We start from the raw sequence: 27,888 nt of genomic DNA, 5'->3' as shown, positions 1-27,888 counted from the left end.
AAATTGTTTCTTGTTGGTGCCAGCAACATAACAGCACCCGTTTAGGGCTTGTTTTCTGCATTTACTGTATTTTGTGAGTTACTATCCTATGACCTTTCTTCCTATTCTTGGGGTTCATTTATTGGCTATTTCAGTGCGTTTGACCATGGATCTTCCTCTTCCTGTGCAGTCTTAAGTTCAGGTGTTTTTGAAAGGGGTTTTTGCATAAGAGGCTTTCAAGAAAAGTGCTGACCCCTCCTTGGGATCTTCTCTTTGTTGTAGAGAATCTAATACTGACTCCACTTGATCCAGCTAATGTGGTTGACTTAAGGTTCTTAACATGGAAAACATTTTTACTGATTGCTCAGGACCCTGCAACTCGGATAAATCTTGCATCATTTTGCACAGGGTTGTGTTTTTTTTTTTTGAGAAATAATCCTTTTATGCTTAAAGTGGTACGAGTTTAAGACAAACTATCAATCTTATTTTCTTTACTGAACCCATAAATGAGGGAGAAAGTATCCTACCTGGGATATCCACAGAATGCACTGGTACTATCTTGACAGAACTAAATCTTTGTAAAAGGTTAATTTCTTATGAATTTAAGAAGGGACAACTTGTGTCCAAACAGGCATTTTCCCATAGGTTGTCTATGGCTATTAACTTGTTATACTCGCCACCGCAAAGCTTTTCTAGGCAGGGTGAAGGCCTAGTCCATCAGGGCCTTGACTTCATGTATTGCTTTTTGGAAAAGATTGGATTCTAGTAGTATTTTAAAAACTTCAGTTTGGCCATTTGTACTTTTGTAAAGCACTATAAAGCTCCATTCCTTCTTGGTCTAGATCTGGCTTTGGAAGGATCATTCTCCAGGGTCTGCTGGACTCCCCTTTCCACCTCTAAATGTAAACTAGGGTAAGCTAATCATACTGCTTTAGCTGCTGCAGTGATTAGTGTGATGAACATAAGTTGTGTAAGCTGATAGGTAAGCCGCCTAGCTAATCAGTGGGAGTGGTAAGCACTAGGCAGCCTATCTACCACAAGAGGAGTGGTTTCTGGCCCAGAATAAGTAGTTTATTAGCTGTTTGGGCAGTTTTTCCATCTTTTAACTTTCTGGCTGAAATAAAACCCACGTTTATGCTTATTTCCTGCCTTTTCTGTAACTAGTCTAGATACAGATTTGCTGTATCCAGAACTGTTTGTAAGCTGAGGTGCCAAAGTCTGCTCTTATTTTTTTCCCTTGGATCTGCTAGTTCACTCCTCTCCTGCACTTTAGCTTATTAGTCTAGCACTTTACCATACCAGACTTCTTGTAGCAATTATTGTAAAACACAAGTGCTACCAGCCCTAAATGTTCTACAAGGAAACTGCTCCAGTACTTGATGCCCACCCCTCCAGGCATGTCTAAAGGTCATTTCTCTGTACTTTCTCCTATTAACCTGGTGAACTTGGGCATCATGAGGCAATGTAGCAACTAAGTGCCTCATGTACACAGACAACCCTCTCCTCTTACCTCCCAACACTCGGACTTGCAAGAGATGCACTTGTATATCCAGATTGGAAGCCACGTGGGTCAAGAGAAGGTAAACACTTGCACCACACCACATGGAACACAAGCCCTCCAGAACACACACCAGCACTGCCTTCACATAAAACCACAAACTGCACACTTACCTTCGCGGAGGCTCTCAGTAAAAATCTACCCAAACAGCAGAGGCCTCTAAGGCCGAAACACACACTACCCCCACAACACTAATCACGAGACACACATCTCCTAAACATTGTGTAATTCAACCAAAGCCCCTAAGGAAAAACAGCATGCCCAACATACTAGTCATAGGTGACACGATAGTGAGGCACGCTGATGTCCCACTCACTAGATTGAATAAGGAGAAGGTAACAGTCAGCTGCCAGCATCCGCCATACAACGTATGCACTCTGGTTCCTCAACAGGTACAAATATAACTCTTGTCATTGTGCATGTGGGTGTGAATTACCTGAGACATACCACCCTGGACTACATAGAGACACGGAGGAGCTCTTGGATTGTGTAGCCCAGGCAGTTACGACCCAAGCCCTGAGCAGAATCCTATCATCACCCAGAATTAAACCACAGTACACGCAGAAAGTGATTGATTTCAACAATTGGCTAAGTTTCTGGTGTTATTTTAAGGGTATCCAGTATCTTTCTGCCTAGGATGACATGATAAACCTCGATACTTTGCCAGAGATGGCTTGCATCTGTCACCCCTGTGCTTCTGGATACTGTCCAAGGCTCTTTCCACCTCTATAGTGCCTTTTTTAGGTGGTGTTCCAAAGACCAAATTGCCACTGTAACGGCTACAAACAAGTGCAGTCTGAGGGTCATGTTGCTCAATGCTAGTAGTTGATCTCAAAAATGCACTCGCTCTAAGCACTCCTTAAAATGGAGAACATAGACCATTTGTGATGTAACAGAGACCTGGATCAAAGCAGCAGAAAAGCACTACCAGGCTATAACTCATTCCACACCTATCGGCCCCAGAACTTGGACCGAAGCTCCAAAGGTGGTGGTGTTTCCATATTCATAAAGGATGCACACAGCTCCAGACTAGTAGCCCAACATAATGCATCAGATACTTGAGGTGCAGCTAACATTGGGTGAGACAGTGATTCAGGTTGTAGCTTTCTATAGGTCCCCAACCATATCACAAGACTCTCACTTTGCATTCCTAAGCACCCTGGAGAATATTAGGTCCAACCCAACACTCATACTGGATGACTTCAACTACTCCTCCATTAACTGGGAAAATTACTTTTGTACCAATACACTTGCCCAACGTTTCTTGGGATTCATTAATTCCAATGCCTTGGACCAGCTCCTCCTTACCCCCACTAGAGGTAGCAACCTCCTTGACCTGGTCATTACCAACGTGGACGACTGTTGCTCTACATCAATAGTCAGCTCCTCCCTGATTAGATCCGACTACAAACTAATCATCTTGGAAATCCGCACCTTTCCTGCCCCCTCCCCCCATAAAGGTAACCACCATGAAAAACTATTCCAAAGCTAACATTGGGCTCCTAAAAACAGAGGTGGTTAACTTCACGGCACCTATACACATGGTGAATAGTTGCATGACTGCTGAATCATACACCAATTCACTGTAGTGCAAACACATACACAAATGCATGGATCTCTCCATACCCAATAGAACCAAGACGCTCTCCTCCAAAAAAGAAAAAGGAAGCCAATCTGATGGTCCCCTGTCATAAACTCTACAACCGAAGGAGGAAACTGATGCGGAATAAGGTGAAGTCCAAAGAATGGAAAAACTCCCTTATCAGCCTCAACAAAATTAGACCACCACAAGGCTGCCTTTACTTATGTAAAGAATTTCCATGGCAATACCCAGATTTGCTCTGAGCTCCTGCACAGTGGTACCTCCTATACCGAGCCAACAGATATAGCCAATATACTGGCCAGTAGATTCAGTGCCAACTTTACCCCCCCAAAGAACCAATAACAATACCAGTAGACTGCCACGCACACAGTATTACTGCTCCACTGTCAAAGGCAAAGAATACAGCTTTTATGGGGCCTGACAGTATCCCTGGCTGTATTCTGCATGAACTACAGAGTGAAGAGGCAGCTCACCTGTGTGCCCTGTTCAATCACAGCCTCACCTCAGGCTTTGTCCCTACCAAATGGTGCACTGCTACAGTCATCCCTCTCCGCAAAGGAGGAGCAACTACAGACCCTGGGAACTGTCGCCCCATTAGCCTGACAAGTCTGATATGCAAAGCTATGGAACGCGTCAACATGAACATAATAAACAAGGATATAGAAAATCGCCAATCTCTGGATCCGACAGTTTGGTTTTGTGAAGGGTAGATCATGCCTGCTCAACTTGGTCAACTTCTTTGAGTCAGTTACCAGAGCTGTGGATGAAGTAAAGGTGGTTCATACAGAGTACCTTGATATAGCCATGTCCTCTGATACCATTCCCCACTCAGGAATCATAGAAAAACTCAAACTAGGAATAAACCCCTGTATCACTAGGTGGGTTGCAAACTGGCTCACAAAACCCACAGTGTGAAAGTAGCTGACTCAGTCAAACTGCCGACCAGTCACGAGTTGAGTCCCACAAGGATCAATCCTGGGTCCTCTCCTGTTTGGTATGTACTTCTCAGCAGTCCAGGCCAGCACGAAGGGACTCTGGCTGGCAAAGTTAGCAGATGATTGCAAGTTGGGAGCCATTAACAGCCCAAGTCATGATGACATCCTACAGAAAGGCCTCACTGAGACCAACTGCTATTAGAACCATGGCCTTAAGTTCAGTGCCAAAAAATATTGTCATCCCCTTTGGGAAAAACCCAGTTCCCATGAATTACCCCATTGATGTTAGTCCACTAAACACAGAAGGAGTTATAAGAGATCTGGGGAACACGGGTTGATGGCAACCTCTCTTTTGACCACCACATTGCCACTGTGGTCAAAATCCTGTGTGGCACATCTCATTACTAAGGGTTTTGCATTGAGGAAAAGAGGTCATCGTCTCCCTCTACTCTTCCCTCATTAGGCCAGTCATAGAGTACAATGCCCCATTTGGCATGTACCTCACTAGACGCCTGCAACAACTGGAGAAGCTGCAAAAGTACCTCACAAAGAGGATCCTAGGCCTTAAACACTTGCCCTATATGGACAGACTCAAAAAAACTTTTCTCTGTCTCTTATTTCCTACTTGGAGGTGATCTCTGACTTACAAAGCCATGTCTGACCCATCTCTGTTAGAAATGTAACATCTAAAGAAATCCCAATCCCTCTGTACCACACGCTCCAGAGACCTCAACCTCATTACCACAAGCAACAGAACGTGCTGGAGGGACAGGTTCATAAGCCAGAGACTGCCCCATACTATGGAATAGACTTCCCATACATGTCAAACAGAGCACCTCACTGGCCTTCCTTCAAGAGGAATCTTGATAGGTGGATGGGAAATAGAAAATTCACCCTAGGGGTCACTCCAGTGGCTCTACTTAGAGGCACTTGGAACTAGGGTCAGGTGGCACGATACCAGGGTATCCTATGGGCTAGGCTTGTAAAGGCTCCAGGGCCATTAGCCTACTACACACCTATGAACAGTAGATGTTCGAATGATCACTGCTGCGATAGCCACTTCCTTCCTCCATTCCCCCATGTTTTTTGGTGTGATGATGTCAGGGTGTCCATTTTTTTTATCATTGTTCTTTCAGGGCTCAACCTCCCTGTCTTGGCAGGAAAGCTCTGAAGGGCTTAGTGCTTGATTTTTTTTTTTTGTCAGCTTAGATTGAGTTGTGTGACAGTTTGCTCCTGTGCAAGGTGCCCTAAAGCTTTCAAAGCTGGTTGGTTGTTATCCTTGGCAGGATACAACTCACAGCTAAGCTTTCCTCAGCTGTGATCATTTGAATACCTACTATTATGGTAAATTTACTTGCACAACTGTACTTCACCTGTTTTCCCCTTGGAGTGACCATGGATGCCTTATTTACTAGCAAGGCTGTGACTTCAAATCTGTGCTGAGATCCAAACCTAGTTTGATAAAAATGTGTACTCTGCCACAGTTGTAAGAAAATTGCAGCATCTGAGTGAGAACTGAAGCTTGCACTTTTACAACTTCAAAACTTGGTCATTCCACACCTTTTAATAGCAAAGTATGTTTATCTAGTAAGGTTAAATATTATGTCATGTAGATGTGCACAGCAGTTGTTTCCCTGGTAGCCTGAGAGCTTGCTGGATGTTCGGAGTAGTATTCTTGTTTCTCTAGAAGTTTTATTTTTCAAATGTACCACCTAGTTACTTTTACAGCAGGGCTGTTACATAAACTTGCATCAGCAGGTTTGGTCATTAATTAAGATTTGTAAAATGCTAGCCTCCTTCGTCATGTCATCTTTAGGGACAGTCCTCTGAATAACTGCACATAGTACATTGTCTTCAGAACTGCATTGTTTTGGATCCTTAATTTTCACTTGACAGCTGTGAGCTAAAAAGCTGTGGAAAGTCTGCTTAGAGCTAATGCAGTGATGGTCAACCACTTGATTTATCCTTCCTGGTCTTGGTTGTATGGAAGTAGAAAGTGTTTCATGCAGGCCATGTGCAAAGCCAGATGGAAAATATTCTCCCATTTGGTGAAGATGTCCCCTTTCCTGAGGGTTTAAAGTCTTTTTTTTTCCTTCTTTTTCTTCCATCTCAATTTGCAGTTCAGGGCTTGCTACTAGTTTTTGCTTTGAGTCATGTAGTGTCCCTCATGAGTCCACCTAGACATTGCAAATGGGCCTCAAAATCCATTTTTAGGCATGCTAGTGAGTTGCCAGTGCCTCCTACACTCTCTTGCTGAAGTAAACTGTATGAGAATGACAAGACCATTGAGTGACCAGGGTTACATAAAGGTAGGGCTGTAAATTTGTGTGCACGCTCACTTTTGCATTTGTTTTACTGGGATGGTTCAGCTGGGCTACAAGTGCCTGTTTTCAGTGGAGTCCCAGGGAGAGAGGTTCCACATACAAGACATTTCACATACAATACAGAATTTACGCTAAAGACATTTAGTATATATTGGCAGCTTATACAGCTGGTGAAAAATAAGGTACATAAGTAATTCTCAAATCAAAGATATTATACAAGCAGTACAGAGTATATACATGAAAATATTCCATGAGTAGTTTTCAGCTAGCAAAATTTGCATAGGATGCTTCATGCAGTGGGTGCAAAGCAGATATAGTAATTAGAGACTAGGTACTTAAACTTTTCACATGTTTATGAGGTATAATAGCAGAGTGATATGCTGGGAGTCCTGTTGCAAGAATCTGCAAAGTCTGTGGATATTGTTGCAGATATAAGTGGTGGTATGATATTAAGGTAGGCTGCGAGAGTACCTGAATGTCTCACTTGGTTCAGTGGTAGGTCTGTAAGGGTTAGGAGAAGGAAGCAGGAGGGATCAGTGGTAGGGCAATGAGAGTTAGGAGAAGGAAGTGGACAGGAAGGAGAGGTGGAGTAAGACAGGTGGATGTGAAAGGAGGATACCAGAGTAGTAGAGTGGGGGTGGGAATAGTTGTGATGGTTGAAATTAGGTTATATGAGATGCGGTGTTACCACATGTGCTCAGCCAAGATGAGGAGAGGTGTTATTTCAGAGATGTTTTGGAGGGTTACTGAGCTGCTGGATTTAAGTGTTGGGGGGAGGGAGTTCCAAAGTTTTGTGATGGGAAAGGAGTAAAGCATCTGGCTAGCCAAAAGTTTGGGTTTTTCTACATTTACGAGCAGTTGGTTGTTGGATCGGAGTGGTCTGTTTGGATGGTATAAAGTAAGTATAGAAGACAGAGCAGGGCACATGCCTGGATTATGAATGAGTTGGTGAGCTGTAGTTAGTTGGATAAAGGTGAGATAGTTGGAGTTCAAGCCATTTTAGGTTGCGTAATGATAAGCAGTGGTGGGATGAGTAGGATGCATTGGTTACAAACTTAGCATTTTTGATGTAGCATGACTAGTTTGGACTTGCAGAGGACTTGAATGTTGGTGAGGAGGGGGCACCGTATAAGAGAGGTTAATGGAAAAGAGGTGGCAAGAGAAAGTCGGGCTGATGCACTGAGTAGATGTTTGTCTGTAGAGAGTGCCAAGCATTTAATGTCTTTTTGACACTGGACCGGATGTGCAGGCCGAATGGGAGTTTTTCGTCTGTGATGACAGCTAGGAGTTTTGTGCTAGGTACAATGTTGGTGGTACCAGTTAGGGATTGGTGAAATTCTGTTTTGGTAGGGATGTGGACTTACTGGGGGCAACGATTACTAGTTTGGTTTTGCTGGGGTTCAGGACAAGATGATTATTAGACCTCTAAATTTCGGTGGAGGTGAGAGCATTTTTGGCGAGTTGGTGTAGTTCTGAAGTAGGAGTTTGCAGCGCAAATGATAGTCATCTGCTTACTGGATGACTGAGCCTTGAGAGTGTGTGGTGTGGAAGTTATTGATAAATCTGCTGAACAGAAGTGGGACTAAAATGAAGCCTTGACTAACACCAGTGGTGGTGGTTAGGAAAGGGGAGTAAGAATTCTGCCATTTAGTTAATTGTTGCCTGTTAGCAAGGTGTAATTAGTGAACCATTTTAGAGTTTGAGGTGAGGTACCATTGTTAGTTTTTTGTTAGGAGAGAGTGGGATGTAGTATCAAAAGCTTTAGAAAGATCAAAAAATGGTGGATACAATTTTACCAGCGTCACAGGCTTGATGGTGCCCATGAAGGATATGAGGGCAGTGGTGGTACTATGTCCTGGCCTAAATCTGTGTTTGGTGGGGGAGAGGGTGTGGTTGTAAGTCAGATGGTGACATTGAATTTATTTTTCCAGAATCTTAGAGATGAGTGATAGTATAGCAATGGAGCAGAAGTTGGTGAGGTCTGTGTTGGGGACCTCCCTTGTGTAGAGGGAGGATACAACTTTTTCCAGGTGATGGGCATATAGCATTATTGGATAGATCTGTTGAGAAGTATTCCTATGGGGTAAGTAATTGAGTTGGCTGTGATTTGGAGGTATTTGGCAGGTATATTGCCAGCGGCAGTTGTGCATGGTTTGAGTTTTAGAAGCAATTTTTAATAGTCTAGGTGAGTATAGGCGACAGAGTAAAGTTGGGAATAGGGGTTATATTGGTGTTAGCTGTGGAGTAGTAAGGATTATTATTAGAGCCTGGGTTTAGTAGAGTTGAGAGCTCCAGAATTTGTTTGGGTTTTGCTTGTGGTGTTTTTTTTTTTTAATGTAAGGTAGCGTTCTTTTTGTTTTGTAGTACTAGGTGCTTAACCTGGTTTCGGAGCTGTTTGTATTGAGCACGGTCAGATGGGTTTTTGTTGTCATTTTCCATGATTTGTCCCTGCATTTCATGAGATCCTTAGTGGAGCTTGTTACTTAACTGGCACGGTTGGTCTTTACTATTTTTTGTGTAAGGGAGGGGGGCAAGATTGTATAGTATGCTGAGGAAGGTTGAGTTGGAGAACTCGGCTGCCTCAAGGGGGATGTGGTTTTAGTGCATCCCAGTTGATGCTAAGCAACCTTTGGTTAAAGCTAGATGGACAGAACTGGGATTCATCTCTGGTAACCCTGTGCTGATTAATTGTTGTGGTACATTCACGTGTAAAGGCCGGTAAGTGGTCACATATACTATTAGAGAGTGTACCAGCGGATGTGATCCTATTTGGATCGGACACTAAAATCCTATCTAGGATTGAGCCATTAGTATTAATTTTATTAGGCCTGGTTATGGTGTTAACTAGCTGGGTGAACTTTATATAGCTTGATTTTGCAGTTAGACTGGTGTGGGGGATATGTCTAGCCAGTTGATATTTATGTCCCCAGTGTGATGGTTTCATTTTTTGTTAGTAGATGCCCAGGCAAGGATTGTAAATAATGTGGAGAGTTCCCGTTCTGTGCTGGAATGTTTTTTGTATACCAGTGTTTGTTTATGTATGGTCTGGGAGCTTTACACCCTGGGAGCTTTACACCCCCTTATGTAGAGATGCTGCTAATGTCCATTACACCAGGACTGCTTAAAATGTCTCTTATCTCAGCCTGTCATCTCCAACTCTCCTTCAGAGGATATGTGAATAGGAGATGCTACATAATTTTTCTGCCACTAGCTGCATCATTTGCTCAAGCATTTAGCTGAACATGGTTTTTCACTTTTTTGTTTTAGTATGTCAGCAGAGTTGGCTTTATCATCTCGTTTGCTGTTGATTTTTTTTTTACTTGCACAGTTGTAATCTTTTGTGAAATCATTTAGTTGATTTGATTCATGGCCTCCCGGTGTGCAGAATGTTGAAATAAGAATCCCACTCCCCAAAAAAGTTGTCGCAGAATAACATACTAATTTGAAAAAGTCGAAGTAAATTTCAGCTGTTAATGTATATTCTGTTAGTTTGCTTTAGACCCTGGAGCACTGTATAGAAATGACGGATAGCATCTTTGGTGGTGGGAATACTTCAACTGCAGTGCAGAACAATATTTTCAATCCCAGATATTGCATCCTCTGTTTTGGTGCTGCATTAAGGGGTGGATGAGAGGAACATAACATTCTGCAGCAGCATGTCAGCTTTGTGCACTTCTAGTTTGTGCTCATTCTAGTGTGGTTTAGGAAGCCAAGAGTTTGACACATTTAGTAAAGTCAGCATTTTACTGTGTGTGTGTATTGTGATGGAGGGTAGCAGCATGGACAAACTTGAAAGACATTGTGGAGAGGCTTCTTTATCTTCAGCTTTTTTTTGTTTAGTAATGTCTTGGCAATATGGTTGGGTGATGGAAGATTTTTTATTGGTGGCCGTTGCATCAGACCAGTCTGAGTTTTACTCTTTTAATGAGCTTTACTTTTTGTGTTATGAACTAGATTGAATGATGGGTCACAAATTGCCTGTACAAAAGAAAAACTTTGGTCCCTTCTTGGTTGGTTTTCTTTTTGGCTCAGAAAATGGGGACCGTTTGCATTTTACTTTTTCAGTGCACTACAGGGAAGCATAATATTCACCAGTAAGAAGGTGGTTGCTTTATAGTGTAGGTTTCAAGCATTTGTGCATGGTAGACACTTAAGGCAGGGCTGCTTTTTCATTCTTTTATCGAGCATTATCAGAACTCTGCTTTATCATTTAAGTCTTTGATAAGACTAGTTTTCACAGTATCTTTTCTTTCTGTTTTACCTTGTGTGCCATTGCTTGTAATCCTACTCAAATGTGCACCCTCTACAGAGGACCAGTTGAAGTAAAATTGAGAAGTTCCTTTAGATGTTTTCCCTGCAGAAAGTTTTTTTTGTTTTTCCCCGTACATGGGAGCCTGCCCTATGGCATGTTGAGTTCATATTTCATTCTTTAACATTCACTTTTTCCTGCAGTTCTCTTATTTTAGAGAATGGTTAGGAAAATGGGGATCAGAGGTTGCTTGCATTCTTTAATCTCGACACTGGTGTGGTGTGAAAAGGGATTTGTACATCCTAAGCGCACAAGCTGTTTTGGGGTCAGGATTGACTTAGATTTGCAGCAGAACTAGCCACAAGACAATGTACCACTTGGGTCTAGATTCACTGTTGATGACACTCCAACCCCATGAGTAAAATGGGAAAAGGGAGTTGTGGATAGCTTGACCTAAATGTCTGGCAACACTGATCTTTTAAAATCAAGTTGTTATGGTTACTACTCTGTCATGTGCTCCAGCCTTCACTTAACCAAAAAAAAATGTAGAGGACAGACTGCTGGGGTGACCATGCTATCCTAAATTGATTCAACTATCAAGTGTGCTGCTTTTTAATGTACTGTTGTCACACAATTTATTGGAAATTGCTGGCCTTTTGGAAAAGGGTTTATTTTTAATTGTCAGAAATTTTGGATGCCGAAAAAAGTCATGCAGTTGACTGGAGCGTTTCAGAATCCTGGTTTCTAACTAAACCAGTTAGTCCCACATAATACCCTTGAGGAAAGTCCCTATCCTGGGGGCAGTGCTGAGTATGGAGCTTCAAAGGGCTTTCCCTCAGATGGTAATCTTCGTATTGCTTGTAACCAGATAACTCTGCTGTAGAACCTCTATCCATGGGAGGTTTGAGTGCTCGGCTACTTGGTATCTCATCTCGATGGTACCCCCTAGTAGGTCTAGATGTGAAGTAGCTATAGTAGTACACGAAAAACACATTGAGGCAGCTTACCCAGCCCAATTATTTTCATACTCCCTCTTTCAAGGAAGAACTGTCTTGGGTTGTTCAAAGCAGGTTGAGGCTCCTGAGTGCTCACAATGGATTTTGTACATTATTTTAAGGAGGTTAACTCTGGAAAACTCTGAATCCAGGAGACATGGTCCTACAAGCAGAGGAAGGGACACAGCACTATCAAAGTGATGGCAATTTTGACAGCAAAGGCTTTCAATTTGTCAACCAGAGAATTTGCACATCATTATGGTCCATCAGAAGTGAGATCGAGGATCCAATCCTACCTTTTTATACAGTCCTGGGTGTAAAAATAGGGGATATGGCCAAAGGGTTAAGGTGCCTTTGCAAGTCTCAAGGCCATGATGCCATCTCAATATAGACAGTGGAATATTAACACAGATTGCCTCCACTCCAAAAAAGGGATAATGAAGAACCTGGATCCAAAACTGCTGGTGGTACTACGTTTTATCTCTGATATTGTGGGTTTCACCAGACTATACTTGTTTGGTTTTACTGTTTACTTACTCTGCAATGTTCCTCTACGTAAGAGGCTGTAACAAGCATAAGGGTCTAAGACAAACTTACTTTTTTCAAGATCCTTTAAAAAAAGGCTTGATTTTTTTTTTATTTATGGATTGTAGATTTCTTAATTAGTCAGGCTTACTTTTGTTTATCTACTTTTGGGTCTCTGAGAAAAGGGTGCTCAGACCAGTCCACCTACCCAGCTACTAAATAGTAAATGACACATTGGAACATTAGAAACTAATTGCAAGTCAGTCCTTTTGAAAGTCCTGATGAAGTATGTTTTGTTTTTATAAAATAAAAGCACAAAAAAAAACTAGTTATAAACAGGAAAAGTAAAATTTGTGCTTTAGTGTGATTTGAAGAATCAAATGTGTTGGGACCAGAATGTGATGGGTGTGAGTCTACACATCCAAAATAACTATTTGCTGTCCAAATTGCTGTGTTCCTCTCCTTGAAAGTCTCATTACATTTCATTAACCAAAGAAACTCTGAAGCCACTCTTACTAAAGAAGGCCAAATCAAAGCAGTTGGATTTTTATTGATAACATGTTTGTAATATCTAGTATTTACATGTCCGGATGCTGCTCCTACGTAGTTATTGGAAGGTGCTGTGCTTTGCAGTGTGTCCACTATTTTTTGTGGTACAGTGAGACTGAACTAGATACTTTGTAATTAACCTTTTGATTAGAAGGTTAATCCTACTTGACCACTGGCTTCTCTTCAGGGGAGACCTGAGGTGGTATTCGACAATACACTGGCCTACTCTTTTTTAAATAGGTCCTGAGCTCCTACCAACGCGGGGTTAGATGGGACCTTAGTTTAATGTTCCAAACTAAGGACAAAAGGACAGGGCACTTGTGAATGCAGCCATCCCTTTATCTTGTAATGGAAAATGCATCTAAGCTGCTAGGGTAGGAATAAGAACCCATTATCTTTTGATCTTCCAGTGTGAAAGGTTAGAGTGACACTTGTTGAGACACTGACTAATTTTATAATTTCTTACTGACTTGTGTTGAAATGATATAGCAGAATGGAGAAGTTGAAATAAGCAGATCACATCTGAATTTGTCAGACATTCAGAACCTTAATATATGTGCTAATTTTTTGTGGCAGTGATGCATGTTTCAGCATTTCATTGGTTGGTCCTTTTTAAAGTATAATACTTTCCTTTATGGCATTTAGTCTTCCAAAGTTTGATTTTACCAGTCTGAAGTCTGTAGTTCCAGATAAATCAATGCTTACTAGTAGTTGATTTTTGCTTTGTATACTGTTTATATTTCTTGGTTTTGTGATTTATTTCTGCTTTTGCACATCTACATTGTCTGGTAAGTGGCATTCATAACACTGTGTTGTATTGTCTGCAATAAAGATGTGATCTGATGTCAGTTTTCATCTGTTCCTCAAAATATGGGTTCAGATCCCATCCTGTAATCTGACTCCGCCACTGTTCAACAGTTCATGGAAACCACAAACTCTCAAGCTCCTCCTTTACCCATAATGCTGTAGTTCCTCTCCTTCTCCAGGTCTTGTTTGCTGCCATTGGGAACAGACATGGTCGCCACAGCTCTCTAGTTTAATTTCTAATTCAAAACTGTGTTTAATTTTCTTTCTAAACGTTATCCCTTTTCATTTTTATTCTTACACTGTCATTTCTTATAGTTACCATTGGTATATTTTCCTTTACTGCTTAGCAGTTGGTAATAGTCCTTTCTAGCATTTTTCTATATTGCTATTAATGTTTTACTCCTACTTCAGTGTACAAGTTTTGCTAAAGTTGCTGTATTATTGCTAGAGGGGTCATGGGAGATGTACCTTTGGGTTTTAAGAGAAGTCTTGTGGCCACATTTACCACACTATCTGACACCTATGTATTGTGTGTGTATATTGTTTAGGACCTGAACATTTACAGGCTGACTGTCATGTATGTAAATTGTTTAATCTGAGAGCACTTATGGACCAGAAAAACAAATTGATTCTTAAAGGCCTCATTCCATCTGCCTTTTCAGAATCTTTCTGGAGTTAAACCCTCCAGGTCTGACAAAAAGAAGGCAAAAAAACTGTATTCTAATCAGGCTGGTTCTTTGCTCTCCTCTTCGGATCTGACCTCTGACTTGAGAGAATAAAAAAGTCTTCAGATCGGACTCGCTACAAGTCGTGTGATCCTACCACTTTGGACACTAGGTCCAGTTCTTCATATCCTACTCCGTCTGAGCTGAAACCACCTCCCAGAACCAGGTATTAATCCTCTCTGGATCCAGTCCCATCTCTGCTCCCTTTGCCATGTCTAGAAAGAAGTCATTCTCCCTTCATTGCCTCTTTCTATTCCTCCAGAAGTGTCTCAGAAGCAGGTGTACTTAGAATGAAGTTTCTTTTGACACCAATTCAGATGGGAATTCTCCTGGCCCCTTCCCCAGTGGGTCCAGAGGCCTGAACTAGTATGACCCCGCCTCTGTTTGCTCCTACTCTGATTTGTTCTTTGGTTTCAGAATCCTCTGATCTGAGTATCCAGATACCTTCTGCTTAGAGTCCGAAGATACCATTATCTTTGGATCCAAAGCCTTCTCTGAGTGTACCGGCTCGGAAAGCGTCCTAGTTGGAGGGCTCTGAGCCAAAACTTCATTGTCTGATCCAGTGGGTTAGAGTAGACTCCAAAGTTATTGGAGCTGCGTGTCCCCCTAGGAGTCTTGGCATTTAATAGCTCTGCTCGGACTCCTGCCTTGGGGTTGGTGTCTTCTGATTGGAGGGATCTGTAGGTCCAGAAGCTTGCCTTCTCAGCACTGGTGTTTTTTCTTCCCGGAGTGTTCTACCTTCAAGGTGGTAGGAGTTTTCTTGTTTAGAGATCAAGTGGCTCCTCCCCCCTCTGATCTTCCTTATGGTTCTCGAATGTCTGTTGGGAGCCTCAGCATTCTACTCCACAGGGGCAGCCAGCCCAAAGTCTCCAGATGACCCCACAGGGCATAGTTCTCTTCTGATACTTTTCAGTAGCACCCCACCAAAGAGGTTCCTATGAAAAAGTGCAAGAGGAGGCACTCCCCCTCCCCCCCCCTCCCCCCCAGGAGTCTGTCACAGAAGATAGATTTTGAGGAAGGGTGCCTAAAATCACCACCCGACTGTGACTGTCTTCTTTGGAGACATTTTGGGAATCTTGAAACAATGGGTGGTGGTTTCTCCCATAACCCTTCTGAAGAGGAATATGTATTTCTGGAGGGTTTTGTTGCTGGGTCATCTATCTCCTGGGTAACTCCTCTCTGAGCTCAGATTTGATCTCTTAGCGGGTGTGGAAAGAATCTGATTATGTAGAGCTGATTTCCAAGAGACCAGGTAGGATCCTGGCACCACTCGAAGGGAGTTTTGCAACAAAGGAGTATTGGTAAATGGTATGGTTGTGGTGGCAGCCACCAAAGAACAACACTTGGAACAAAGTTAGTCTGTCCATTCCACCTAACAGTGAGTCTAGGGTGATGGACAGATTTGGGAATAGTGTGTATGCATCAGGGACCTTTACAGTTAAGTCCCTGAACTACTTGGCACACTTCACCAGATTGCAGAGGGATTTGATCAAGGTGCTCTTAAAAGTCTGGGACTAGCACTGCTGATGCAGTCTTCTGTTGCTTCACAGTTAACCACCATTTAGTCCATTTTGCATTCATCTATGAGGCTCATTTCCCATGCAGCTGAAAGAGCCTCAAGAGTGGCAGGTTCAGGTATAGTCATTAGGAGGCAAGCCTGGATGCGCCAGTGTGATTTTTGCAGAGCCTTTTAAGTCCTCCTTCGTCAGTGCTTCTTTTGACAAAAGTTTGTTATTTGGTCCCAAGGTTAGTCCACACTCTCCAGCTGAGAGAAAGATGAGGAAGACTGTCTGCTGTTGGTGTACATTTTTTCGACTTCTCAAAGAACGTTTTCCAGGAATCTGTGAAGTAATTGAAAGATGTAGTTCAGGAAATCCCAGGTATCCTTTCCAGGATACATATGGAGAAAGTTCTTGAGGCAGAGGGGGAACTCCAATGGACGATGCAGCCCACTAGCCGGAAGAGGCCTGCAGAACCAAAGGTTCAGAGATTTTCCCTGACAGGTCCTATCAGTGCCTCTGAAAAGGAGACCTGATAGTCCCGCTCTGGAGGCAGTCAAGGGTTGCTTATCTCTGCACCAGAGAGCCTGGCTAAACATAAAATATACTTGGGAGAAGAGGATTCTTTCCTGGGACTGTAAAATTCCCATTTCCCCACCAGTGCTTCTACTGAACAAAATTCCTGACGTTCCACCCAGTGTGAGGAAAACAGCAGCTTTGGAAATGCAGAAGGTGTTAGTCATCCAAGAGGTCCACCAAACCCAAAAGGATCCGGAACTTGAGATTCTTGTTAGTGCCAAAGAAAGCAGGAGACTGGAGACCAATCTTGGCTTTCCATGTTATGAAGTTAGTTCAGCATACCAAGTTCTGGATGGACACGATTCAGTCCATTTTGCCTTTCTGCATAAGGATGACTGGATGTTCTCTCTAAATCTCCAGGATATGCACTATCACATAAAAATGAACAGACTGTCAAGAAGATGCCTATGCTTCTGGCTAGGAGCCAGTCACTACCAGTTCAGACTGCCCTTTGGTCTCACCACAATCCCTAGGGTGTTTTACCAAATGCATGGCAGTGGTAACTGCTCACTTTGGACTGTAGGGATTCAGTGTTTCCATACCTAGATGACTGGCTCCTTACTGCCTCGACCAAGCATCTACTGATTAAAGCTCGAGACTGTGCTCCAGACTTGTTCCAATCTGGGTATCACAATAAACTACAAGAAATGTTGCCTTCAACCTTCTCGGTCTCTAGAGTTCATAGGAGCCCATTTCAACGCTATGTCAATGATGGAGACTCTCTCATTACCAGGGGTTCAAACCATTCATATTCAAACGAGAAGGATACTCGGGAAATCAATATTTTCCATCCCGAAAGGTATTCAGATCCTGGGATTGATGTCTGCAGCAATTGTGCTACCTCCACTAGCAAGATAATGTACAAGAATCCTCTAGTGGATGCTGGCAACCCAGAGGTCCATTTTACATTAACCTGTGCCCACCAAAATCAGCATAATTTAGGCCTGCAAAAAGTACACTCGGATCAAATATTACAAGGTAATCCATTCGTGTTTGCTCTGTCCAAGACCATAGTGACAATGGTTGCTTCCCAGATTGGGTTGGGGAGGGGGCATTTCTTGGAAGACTGTTCAAGGCACGTGGTCCCCCAAAGAAGCCAACTTGCATATCAGTGTGCTAGAAATGAGAGCAGTACTCGTAGCGTTGCAGGCGTTCAAGAATCCCTTCCAGTAATGATTGCTATTCAAACTGACTGTCTGTAATATAGTACATTGGCAAACAAGGAGGAATCAGATGTGCCCCTTGTCGAGAAGCCCTGAGTGTGTGGCAGTGGGTGACATCTTCCAACCGATTTCTGACAGCAGCGCATATACCAGGGAAATCCAATGTGATAGACAAGTTTGAGTAGTTCTATATTGCCTCATGAGTGGTCTCTCAACACAGAAGTGACAAATTATATTCCGCCAATGGGGCCAGCCATACTGTGACTTATTCCCCCCCCCCCCAACAAATGCGGCAGGTTCTTTGCCCTAATTTCCCTTACTGGGATAGTCACCGAGAGGCGCTCTCCATCAGGATTGGGGCCCCCCCCCAGGTCTCCTCTGATTGCCCTCCGACTCAGTTACTTCCAAAATTTCTGCAGAAAGCAGCTTGTTTGAAAAGCAGAGTCATCCTCATTGCCCCTTATTGGCCTTGACTTGGAAGACTCTCTCAGCCGTAACATCTGCTAAGCCTCCTTACTTGATCTTTCTCAAGGATAGGGTATCTTAAAGAAGGAACCAACCCTCCCTCCCTTCGGTGGTGTCAGGGTCTAATATTAACCAACCCATTAATCTCCCTGTATTCTTTCCATATTTCTCTAACAAAGGCAAATACGCGTTACATTTATTGGACGTTCACAGCTGCGTTTGTGCACATAACTGAAAAAAAAAAAATTAGGAAATCTGATTTGTTTGTCCTTTTCTGAAACCAAATCGGGCCATCCAGTTTCAAAGGTAACTTTAGCAAAGTGGGTGAATGTATTTAATTTGTGTATAACGAGTTGGGGCTGGTCCTGTCTAAACCCTTAAAGGCCCATTCAACAGAATCTATGGGCAACCTCATCAGCTTTCCCAGCCAGAACTTCCATGGATATTTCTTCAGCCGCAGCCTGGGCTAACCCTCATACAAACTAGATCTGGTTTCGAGGGGAAGAGCAGCAATAAGCTCTCCGGTACTCTGGGAATATCCTTCCTTAGAGTCCACTTGGGATTCGGGTAACTGTGGATTGTCCCATATGTTGAGGAATGAATGAAAATTGACTGATAAAAATTTGTATACTAACCATAATGTTCCATCTGTTCATTTTCATTCTTCGGCTCCTCTTCCCTATCTCCATCCATGTTTCTTTGACTTCTGGAATAGCGGGAGAATGCTCAGGAGCCAAGTTTCCTTTATTTGAGCTCCAGAAAGTGATTATAGTATATGCATATACTTATATTTTTACTTTGGGGGGCTACAAACAAGATCTGGAGAAGGAGAGCAACTATAACATTGAGTAAGGAAGGAGCTCAAGAGTTTGTGGCTTCCATGAGCTGTAGAATGGTAGCTGAATCTGATCAGAGGATCAGATCTGAACCCATATGTTGAATGAAAATGGACAACACAGAAAGCTATGGTGACTGCATAACTTCATTTCTCTAGTTCCCTGTTTTTGTCCTATTGTATTTTAACACAGTGCAAATTAGAAATCATTTTTAGTTGGGTTGATTTTAATAATTTCTGCAGAACCCATAAATATGCTATGACAGTACATTTGAAAACCTGTTTGACATTTTCAAAAGAGAAATCCTTTTGTTAGGCAACTTTGCAGCAGATATAATTATTGCAAGTGTTTTAATGTGCATATCAACATACAGTTACACTTTCACGCATGTTATAAAAAAATTGCACGACTAGATTTTTAAATGAAAATGGGACCCACTAATTTAGGGATGCTTGCAGGAAAATTTTGTAGATGTTTAGTAGCATTTTTGCAGAGGCAAATATGTTGGTTGTTCTCAAGTGAAAAGAAGCTTTGTATTAACTGTGTACGCTTACATGATATATTGTAGTTTCAGGAACAACTTTTTCATTGTAGTAGTGAAGGACAATAAGATACAGAACTCTGCATTGTTTCAAAAGAAACTCCTTCCCCTCCTCTGTTAGCCAGGCCATAGCGATGAGGTTTTAAGTGACTAACTTTGCTGTGTTATGTCCTTAACGCATGTTACCTATGTCAGAACAGAAGTGAATTACACAGAAGATGTAGATGATCCCGTGGATTCTGATGGTAAGTTAGTAATATGATCAAATAAAGTAAGGTCTGGTGTTGCAGCATTAAAGGCCATGGGCACACAGTTGGGGACCGCAGTTTTGTTTGCTTTGCAGACAGTTTGTAGTGTTTAGGAAGACTTGAGATTAAAGTTAACCATGTTAAAATACTCTGAATGGTTGACTTGTGGAATTTTGAAGTGTAAAATTCATGTGGCTCACGTGTAGCCTAGATAAAATTATAGTAACGTCTAAGTAAAGAAAGGACACCAGGCATTGTGGTGTAATGCTTAAACCTCTGGCTTTGCTAGTATTCCTTTTGAAAGTGGTGATTTTATGATCTTCAGAGGGGCCCCTTGAGTAAGATAATGTAGTCCGGAAATAGTGCAGTGCATATATTTTAGACTGCACTTTGTGTGGTTGCAGTTAGCATGTGGCCACTTAAGAGCTTTCAAGCAAACCACTAAGGGAAAGTTGAAACAGTGGACCATTATCATTAACTACGTAGCTTCCCTTGAAATGTAATGGTATGAACTTGATTGGAATTTATTGCTGTTGTGTGTGTGCAAAATGGCTTCTAACTGCACTGCTTTGAAAAAGTTGCTATCCAAAAAATGATATTTTGCTTTAATAAATCTGTTCTGGCTCTGAAGTGGAGCAATTTGTGAAATTTGAGGATTCAGAGTTCCTTAGCCTCATTTTCTTGGTCTGTGTGCAAACCGAGGTGCCCATGGTTCCTGTTCCTTTTCCACAACTTGACCTGTTGTGGTCATCCCTTGCCTACTTTCTAGGTGCTTTCTCCCATTCTGTTGCAGGTATTGCATAGTAATTCCTGTCTGGTGGGTCCCCTTTTTTTCTAAGAGCAGATTACCTTGTAAGATGTGTTTGGGTAGAAAACACAGAAGAGGGAGGTTCTTAAAAATGTCTTGCAGCAGAGTACTGCAGGTACAAGTGACATTGTAACATTTAAGTTCATGGCATTGTGTAATAGTGTTCAGAGCCGTAGCTGTGTCATAGGTTCATGGGTGTTTAAGCTAACAGCCACAAGGCCCTTTTTAAGCCTAGTCATGCATCCAAAAATCTCTGACAAGTTCTGAAACCCTTGATAAATGTAAGCATTGGCCTGGGGGGTAAACCATTTACAGGTTACCAGTGTCCATTAGAGAGACAGATGCCAAACCAGGGATGAATTTCTGGTTTCCCATCCAATTGTCCAAGTTGCAGTTAAATTGGGTTAGGGAGGAACTCTACTTCACATGGATGGGGAATCCTGTTCCATAGATGGGGTAGTCTCTGGGATACATACCTATCACTCCAGCAGGCCTGTTTGTCAGAGGCAAGGTTAGAGTCTTTAGAACCCATAATTCTGGTGCTGTTTGTTTTGTGCATATGCAGGAAGGCCCATCAGAGTGGGGTCTGACAATGCCATGTATACCAGCTATAGATCCTCCCTTCAAAATTCTGTAGGAGACTGAATAGAGAGAGGGCTTTGAGGTGGCCTGCATAGGACATTTTACTTGTGCCTTGTATTCTTTTAGTGAGGAACCTCCTATGGGATGTTTCAATTGTTGGATATGCCTGGTTAGGTACATACTAAAGGGGTATATGTACTCAATGATAGGTCTGATAAATGCCGAATACAGTGGAACTATGACTTCCTTGGAAATGTATGCCATACCTTTTTCTATAAGTTGCACAACGTAGAATGATTTCCTCACCACTGTAGGCACATGATGGTCAAAGTTAGATTGTCTGTGTCCCCAAGTCCCTGACTACTGGGTCAACTCTAAGGGGTGTGTTGTCAATAGGATAGTTGCCAGGAATGGATGACTTCCCAAAAGATAAGATTATGCATTTGTTTTGCATTTAGTTTTTAGTCCATGGCTCTGACACCAGTTTGTCAGCCCCTCCTGGAGAACATTTGTCAGTGTGAGATTCAGTGACCGCTCCTAATTCACAATCATCTGAAAATTTAGTCAGCCAGAGACCACCGACACTGGCCTTGACTACTTTTTGGCGTTTATTTCTCAGGAGCCGTCTTAAGGACTGATAAGTGAGGGACCCCACTTGTGACTGGCCTCTTTGTAGAGGTGGACTCCTCTATTTTAACTTCCTGAGTCCTGTCTGTGAGTCAGTTGGCTATCCACCAGGTGACGCAAGGTTTGCACCTAGCCTCTTGAGTTTGTCAACAATGCCCGAGTGGGGTGTTAATGCCCTTGCCCAGGTCAAGGTAGGCAGTGTGAACCATTTTTCCCTCATCTGGTACCCAATGCTGTTCCCTACTCTGGCATCCCCTTTTCTCAGAGCTGAAACTGCCATCTACTGATAAAACCACCTGATATCCTGTGCCCAAGGTGGCTGCCTGTTTCACCCCCACCCTAGCTATGCTTATGATGTCACTTGTGTGGTTCTGTGCCTCCTAAACTTGCCCCACAGCTCTACCATTTTTGTACTCTTGTTTTCACTCGACAGAATACCTAAACAGTTACGGTTTCTTATGAAAAGTAGCATGCACAGGATGCACATGCACAAAAGGTTCTGCCATAGTGAGGATGATATTTTATGACTAAAATTCATGCATGGGGAGGGAATTCATGAGCAGTAGTCCTACCGCTTATGGTGAAGTGCTTTAGTTCTGAAAGTGTCGTTGTATGCTGCTTTATCTGCATGTGGATGTAGTTTTATGTTCCATCCAGATAAGTTAACATACTTTTGTGAATTGTAGGGCATCTCATTTCCGTACATGTTGAGACCTAGTCTTACCCCTATTGTCTGTCTACAGAAGTCCCATTTGTGATTACTCCCCTGTGTAGTCCACATTGGGCAACTGTCTGCCAGAACTGCACCTGAACATTGGTCTGCCCCTTGCCGGTGCATAGGCTCAGTGGGCTAGGGAAGTGAAATGAGGCAGGCTGGGACTGTTGTACTGCTTCCTCACTTTTTTCCTTCCTGTAACCCTGTGTTTCCCTTCTACATGCGGATATTCAGACCGGGCTGACTATGAGGAGAATCTTGTACATGTTCCTTTGCCCAGGCTATATAGGTTCAGCACATCTTAAACTACCTCCTTATGCTCTACATCAGCTGTCCAAGTTCCAGCCTTTGCCAGAAGTCTGTTTGAGAGAGGCAGGTGCACCCATCTCCCCTGCTAACAGTCAGGTGCCCAGGCTGCTAATGGAATTCTGGTCTCCTGGGTTGTCATGGTTTTATTAGTCTATGCCACTAGGCTGACTGCTACTTTTGTGTATGTGATTAAAGATGTGCAACCAAGGGATGCTACTGAGGCGTTGGCTATTTAAAACATTAATTTTCTTGTTAAAATGCTGTTGATTTGATGCATGATTCTTTGTTTTGCATTTATTTGCAGGAGAGGTTCTAGGATTTGAAAACCTGGTTTTCAGCATATTTGAGTTTGTGCATACCTTGCTTGAAAAGAACAAATTTAAAAGTACTGTGAAGAAGGCACTCCCTGAACTGATCTATTACATCATACTGTACATGCAGATCACAGAAGAACAGGTAAGTTTCACTGCATTACTGAAAGTGTGCTGCTTATAGAAGTCTTAATTGTCAGACTTGAGAGGTACTTTTGGGTTCTTTATGTAGCAGAATATCAGTATTTGACAGCTGTGCATTGTAAAGAGTAATGTTCTGTATTTGTAGAGAGAGGAAGTGATTCTCACTGGTTTGTGACCCACTGAGAATGTGTGAGGGCTGTAGTGTTTGATTATACTCGTACTGATCTCAGGATTTAAATGGGAACAGCTTGCTGGAAAACAGTTGTAGACAGGGAGAGGAGAACTAGACATCTTTTTTATGCTCCTTAAGCCAGTTCACTGTTTTGTTACCTCTTTCAGCCTTAATTCATTGCAAAATAATTTAGTCCCTGCAGAATTCTGGGTAAAGCAAAAAAAAAATAATTTGGGAACAAAGGCCCAAAGTTGAGGATGATTCGTTCTAATTCACTTAGTTCTTTTAACGGTTTTTGTTTTAACAAGACAAGTTTTTCTAAAGACTAGTGTGAAACTGCCTGGCCTTGTTTACTGATAGTAATCTCGCATTTTTAAGAAAAGCTTTAGTGAATTACTACTTGTGACATGGACAAAACTTACTTTTATAAAAAGTAGTCAAACAATATCAAGTTCATATTGAGAAGTATGTATAATCTATACAATAAAACAGTACAGCATTACATAAATTGTTCAGTTTCTGCCTTCTCTTACACCTAATGCCAACTTAAAAACATTTTTGCTGCATATATTCTCCGAATTTCCATTTTCCCCTGTGTAATTTTCTCCTACCCTTTTCTAATGATTCAATTTATCACAGTTATGATACTAACTACTTCAGATTTGGCTGATATAGACTTTGATTTTCCATTTTCTAGTAATTGTTTTTGTGGCAGCCACCAGAATTAAATTTAACAATGCCTTGCTATGTCTAGGTGTTAAAAATCCTAGATAAAAAATCCTTAATTATGGTAATTTGCTTGCCCAGTATTCCTGACAGAGTACTCTGTGAGGAATTTTTAGTCTGCCATCTCATTGCACTCTGAAAACATATGCACCCTGGTACCTCTTTATTCCTCATTACACCTCAACATTTGCTATCTACCAGAGGACAAATTCTTTCTAGTCTTGGGTTATAAAAATATGTATGCAGACACAAGCAGATTTCTTAAGTCTTCTAGACTTCGCATGTCTGGGAACCATACATATGTCCTTCCATTGTTTTGTGAATTGCTTATGTAATCTCTCTTCCAAGTCTTTTCTGACCTCCTCTTCTATAGTTATTGTGCAATATTTTATATGCCCTACTAAATTATTCCTTTAACAGCTACTTTTTTTCCTAGATTCAGTTAAGAACTCAACCAGTGCAGGTCTTTCAATGAGGATTCCCCTCTCTCTCTGTCTCATTTTGTTCATATTCTATCAATCCCTGATTGGGAATAAATCTCTAGAATGCAGTTCAAATGTTATCCTTGGTCTCTTCCCACTCTTGGAGCTTTTTTTCCCCAGGTCTCTGCTGAAAAAGGGCAATCAGCTCAGCCAGACTAACCTGGTCAACAAATGTCAAATAAAAAAAATTACTTTTCCCCCTCTATTTGCAATACCTTGGTTCTTTTGCCAGCTTCCTTCAGTAAATTCCAGCTCCCTCTTGCCTATTCTCTGTGCCCCTAATTCCAGTTGTCCATATTGGCAGATTTTCCTTTCTCTGTTCCCATGTTGGCTTAGTTCTTAATATGCTTTCTACTACTTAGAGTGTAATGCTCTGTCCTGTTAAGGATATGCATTGAAAATTGCACTTTCCTCATTTCTCAAGCACCCCCCCCCCCGCTTCATTATCCTTTCTCCACGTTGAATAGTAGCTTTCTGCTTGTGTTATGTTTTAGTAGCCTTAACTGTGCAGCTCTAAAATATCCCTTCAAATCAGGTAGTCCTCAGCCTCCTTGTTCTAGTGGAAGTATCAGTTTATCCCACTTGAGTTTTGCCCTCTTTCCTTCCCAGATAAAATCCTTTAACTCTTAATTACGATCCACAATTTCTCTGATTTGATAAAAATATGCCTAACCTTTTTATAAAACTAAAGGGACTAAAAAGCATTTTTACTTTTATCTGAATATCCATAGGCAATCACTACCAGTTTCTCAGGTTTTGTATTATCTTGTTTAGTCTGTTCCCACATATCCTCAGCTGCCATAACTGCTTCCTTTTTAACCCATACTCCTTAATACTTAATTTTATAATTTCCCCACAAATGTGGGTATTTAATGATTTCATGTGTGGGTACATAGTTTACAGCAATAGCCTTTGTTTTATCTTCATTAATTTTGTATCGTGAAAAAAAACTGGAACCGTCAAGTTCCACAGCACTGATATGTCCTTTTCTTGTGTCATCAGATGAAAAATGTCTGCGAATCCAGCTTTTCATGATTACCGTACCAGTTAAATCCTTTAATTTGAGTCCATTATTTTCTTTGCCAATGTTTCTAAATGTAATGCAAGTAAAGGGAAAAGAGGGCTCTTGGGTGGTTCCTCTATTCACCCACTTTACCAGAGAGGAACCCTCCCACATGGATTTTTGGCTCTGATCCTTTTTGTATCCTCAAGTCTGTGTGGAAGCATTTCCATTCTCCTTCTCATAAAATCCCACTACATCAAGACCCTCCAACAGCAGTATTTTAAATTCTGCTTCCCTCTGGATCACCGTTGTATTAATGTTGTCAAATGTTTGCCTCCCCTCTACAAAACCACATGATCCAGGTCTATAAATTGTGCCAGCACTTTTGCCATTCTTTTAGCCCTTGTAGATGTAAACACTTTAATCATGATTTAAAATTGAAATGGGTGTGTATGAAGCTGGATCTGATGGGTTTTACCTTCTGTATGTATTACAGCCACTACAGCTTTAAATCCAGGATGCCAATTCTTCCTTTACTTCAACTGTTAAAACCTTCCACGTCTTTCACTTTTTTCCCTCCTAGCTTCCAAACTTTCATCAGAATGCCATCTATTCCTGGACTTTCCTGCATATTGGTTACATATCACTGTTTATCTAGTTTTCTATTTTAAATGTTAATTGTTGAGCTTCATCTACCTCTATCCTTGGCATATTTAAGTCTTGCATAAATATTTCCATTTGTGTTTTTATTGATTTCATTCTCTGCAGTAATCTGAACTATCTCTAATACCTCTACAGGATATGTAGTTATCTATCTTGTTATAGGCACCCTAAGTTTGGTAATAACCTTTTTTCTTCCTTTTGCATAAGTCATTGTAATTTTTATTCTTTGGAGATTTTATTAAAATGTGTAACGGCAATATTTTTAGACTCCTGCATATTGTCTAGGTACTCCCTTATTTTCTCTTTGGCACTCTGCAGTTGCACCTCTTGTTTTGTGAGATTCCCTTATTCTGGGATACTGTAACCTTTTTCAGCCCCTCTAGGTAATAATTATTATAGCTTCTTAACTCTTATTTCTGCTCTGTTTTTAAACTCCACTTTCATTTTATACCATTTATTAGCTGTAACTTCTGGAGTACTTCTATCTTCTCCTTATAACTCCCAAATAATGTCCGCTATCCATTCCTTAAATTCCTGTCAACAGGTAGGTTGGGAAGTACCATTGTCTCATTTACTTCATTCCCCTGCATTTTTGTCTTGGTTGTTATTGGCACATGATCTGAAATAGTTGTTGGATGTGTAATAGAATTCTCAAATGTGCATGGTTCCTGTGAAATGTAATTTGTCTAGTCTAGCCCAATTATTGTACCTTGAGAGATGTAAATTCTCAGAGTTCCGACTACTGTATTCACATCTTCCATACCAAATATTTTCATAAATTTCTACGGAAATTTACCCTCTCGTTAGATTCTCCCTTCAAGTCCCCCTCCCAGTAAACCGTCATTATTACAAGTTAAAATCCGGTCCCAGCCTACAAGTAATATTCACTGTTGAAAGCTAAAATTTTCCTTTTTTGGTCCCATAACTTTTTGATAGAATTTTAACATTACATGCCATTAGAGAATGGGCAAATGATACATCAGCACCCTGATTGGAGAATGAATGTTCTCCAGCAGGGTGTTGGTGCACAAGTAATGCCTGCTGAAAGTCTGCCACTTCACAGCAGCATATCAAGCTGCAGTGGAGCTAGGACTGCAAAACTGCCGCCATTACTCTACACTCGTTAAGCAGCACTTTTGCTGTTTAGCGAGTGTAACAAAAAAGTGTGTGTGGACGTGTACGAGTGTTTGCGTGTGTGAGTGAATGTGTGCATGAAACCAGACACTCTGTAAGAACAATCTTGTGTGAGTAAATGCTTGTATGAAAGCAGAGGCGACTGAGAAATCGAGAGAGGGTGAGAGTGGTCTTGTGTACATTTATCTCAAATGTCTAAATTTTCACAATGTCCAGATTTATTTGCTTTTTTTTTTTCAGTTCCTCAAATTTGTTTTTCTGAAGTTTTGTGGCTGGTCTGTGAAGAGTGAATTCACTAAAATGACAATCATATGAGTTTCAGGCTTTTATGTACTTCAGAACTGTAATACAAGATCTTTTATTCTAGCAACTCCCTAAGTTTATAGGAGCAATATTTAAAATGTGTTCTTATTTTTAGGATTTGTACCCCCCCCCCATTATATTTGGCTTTGTCCAGATTTTTGTGTTAAGAGGTTGTTATGCTTGTGAGAGTGACAGTATGAAACCAGAGGAAACTGTGTGAGAGAATGCAGAAGACTGCGAGCGAATGGGCTTTCTGTAAGTATGTTTTACTTAAGTACTATACATATACGTGTGTGTGTGTGTGTGTGTGTGTGTGTGTGTATATTTTT

General features: G+C 41.5%; 1 protein-coding gene across 1 annotated transcript in view; it reads left to right on the top strand.

The window, feature by feature from the left end:
• The window catches only part of IPO9 (importin 9), a 1,198,493-nt gene that overhangs the window by 279,552 nt on the left and 891,053 nt on the right, over positions 1–27,888 (top strand). Inside the window, exons 9-10 of the mRNA XM_044076674.1 lie at positions 19,519–19,577; positions 22,926–23,077. Coding sequence (XP_043932609.1) covers positions 19,519–19,577; positions 22,926–23,077 — 211 coding nt within the window. The remainder of the gene's footprint in view (positions 1–19,518; positions 19,578–22,925; positions 23,078–27,888) is intronic.

The sequence above is a fragment of the Protopterus annectens genome, chromosome 7.part0, assembly GCF_019279795.1.
Source record: "Protopterus annectens isolate FY-2018-M chromosome 7.part0, PAN1.0, whole genome shotgun sequence".
In the NCBI taxonomy this organism is placed as follows: Eukaryota; Metazoa; Chordata; order Ceratodontiformes; family Protopteridae; genus Protopterus; species Protopterus annectens.
Note: the sequence above shows the minus strand (reverse complement) of the source record. Positions and strands in the feature narration are given on the sequence as shown.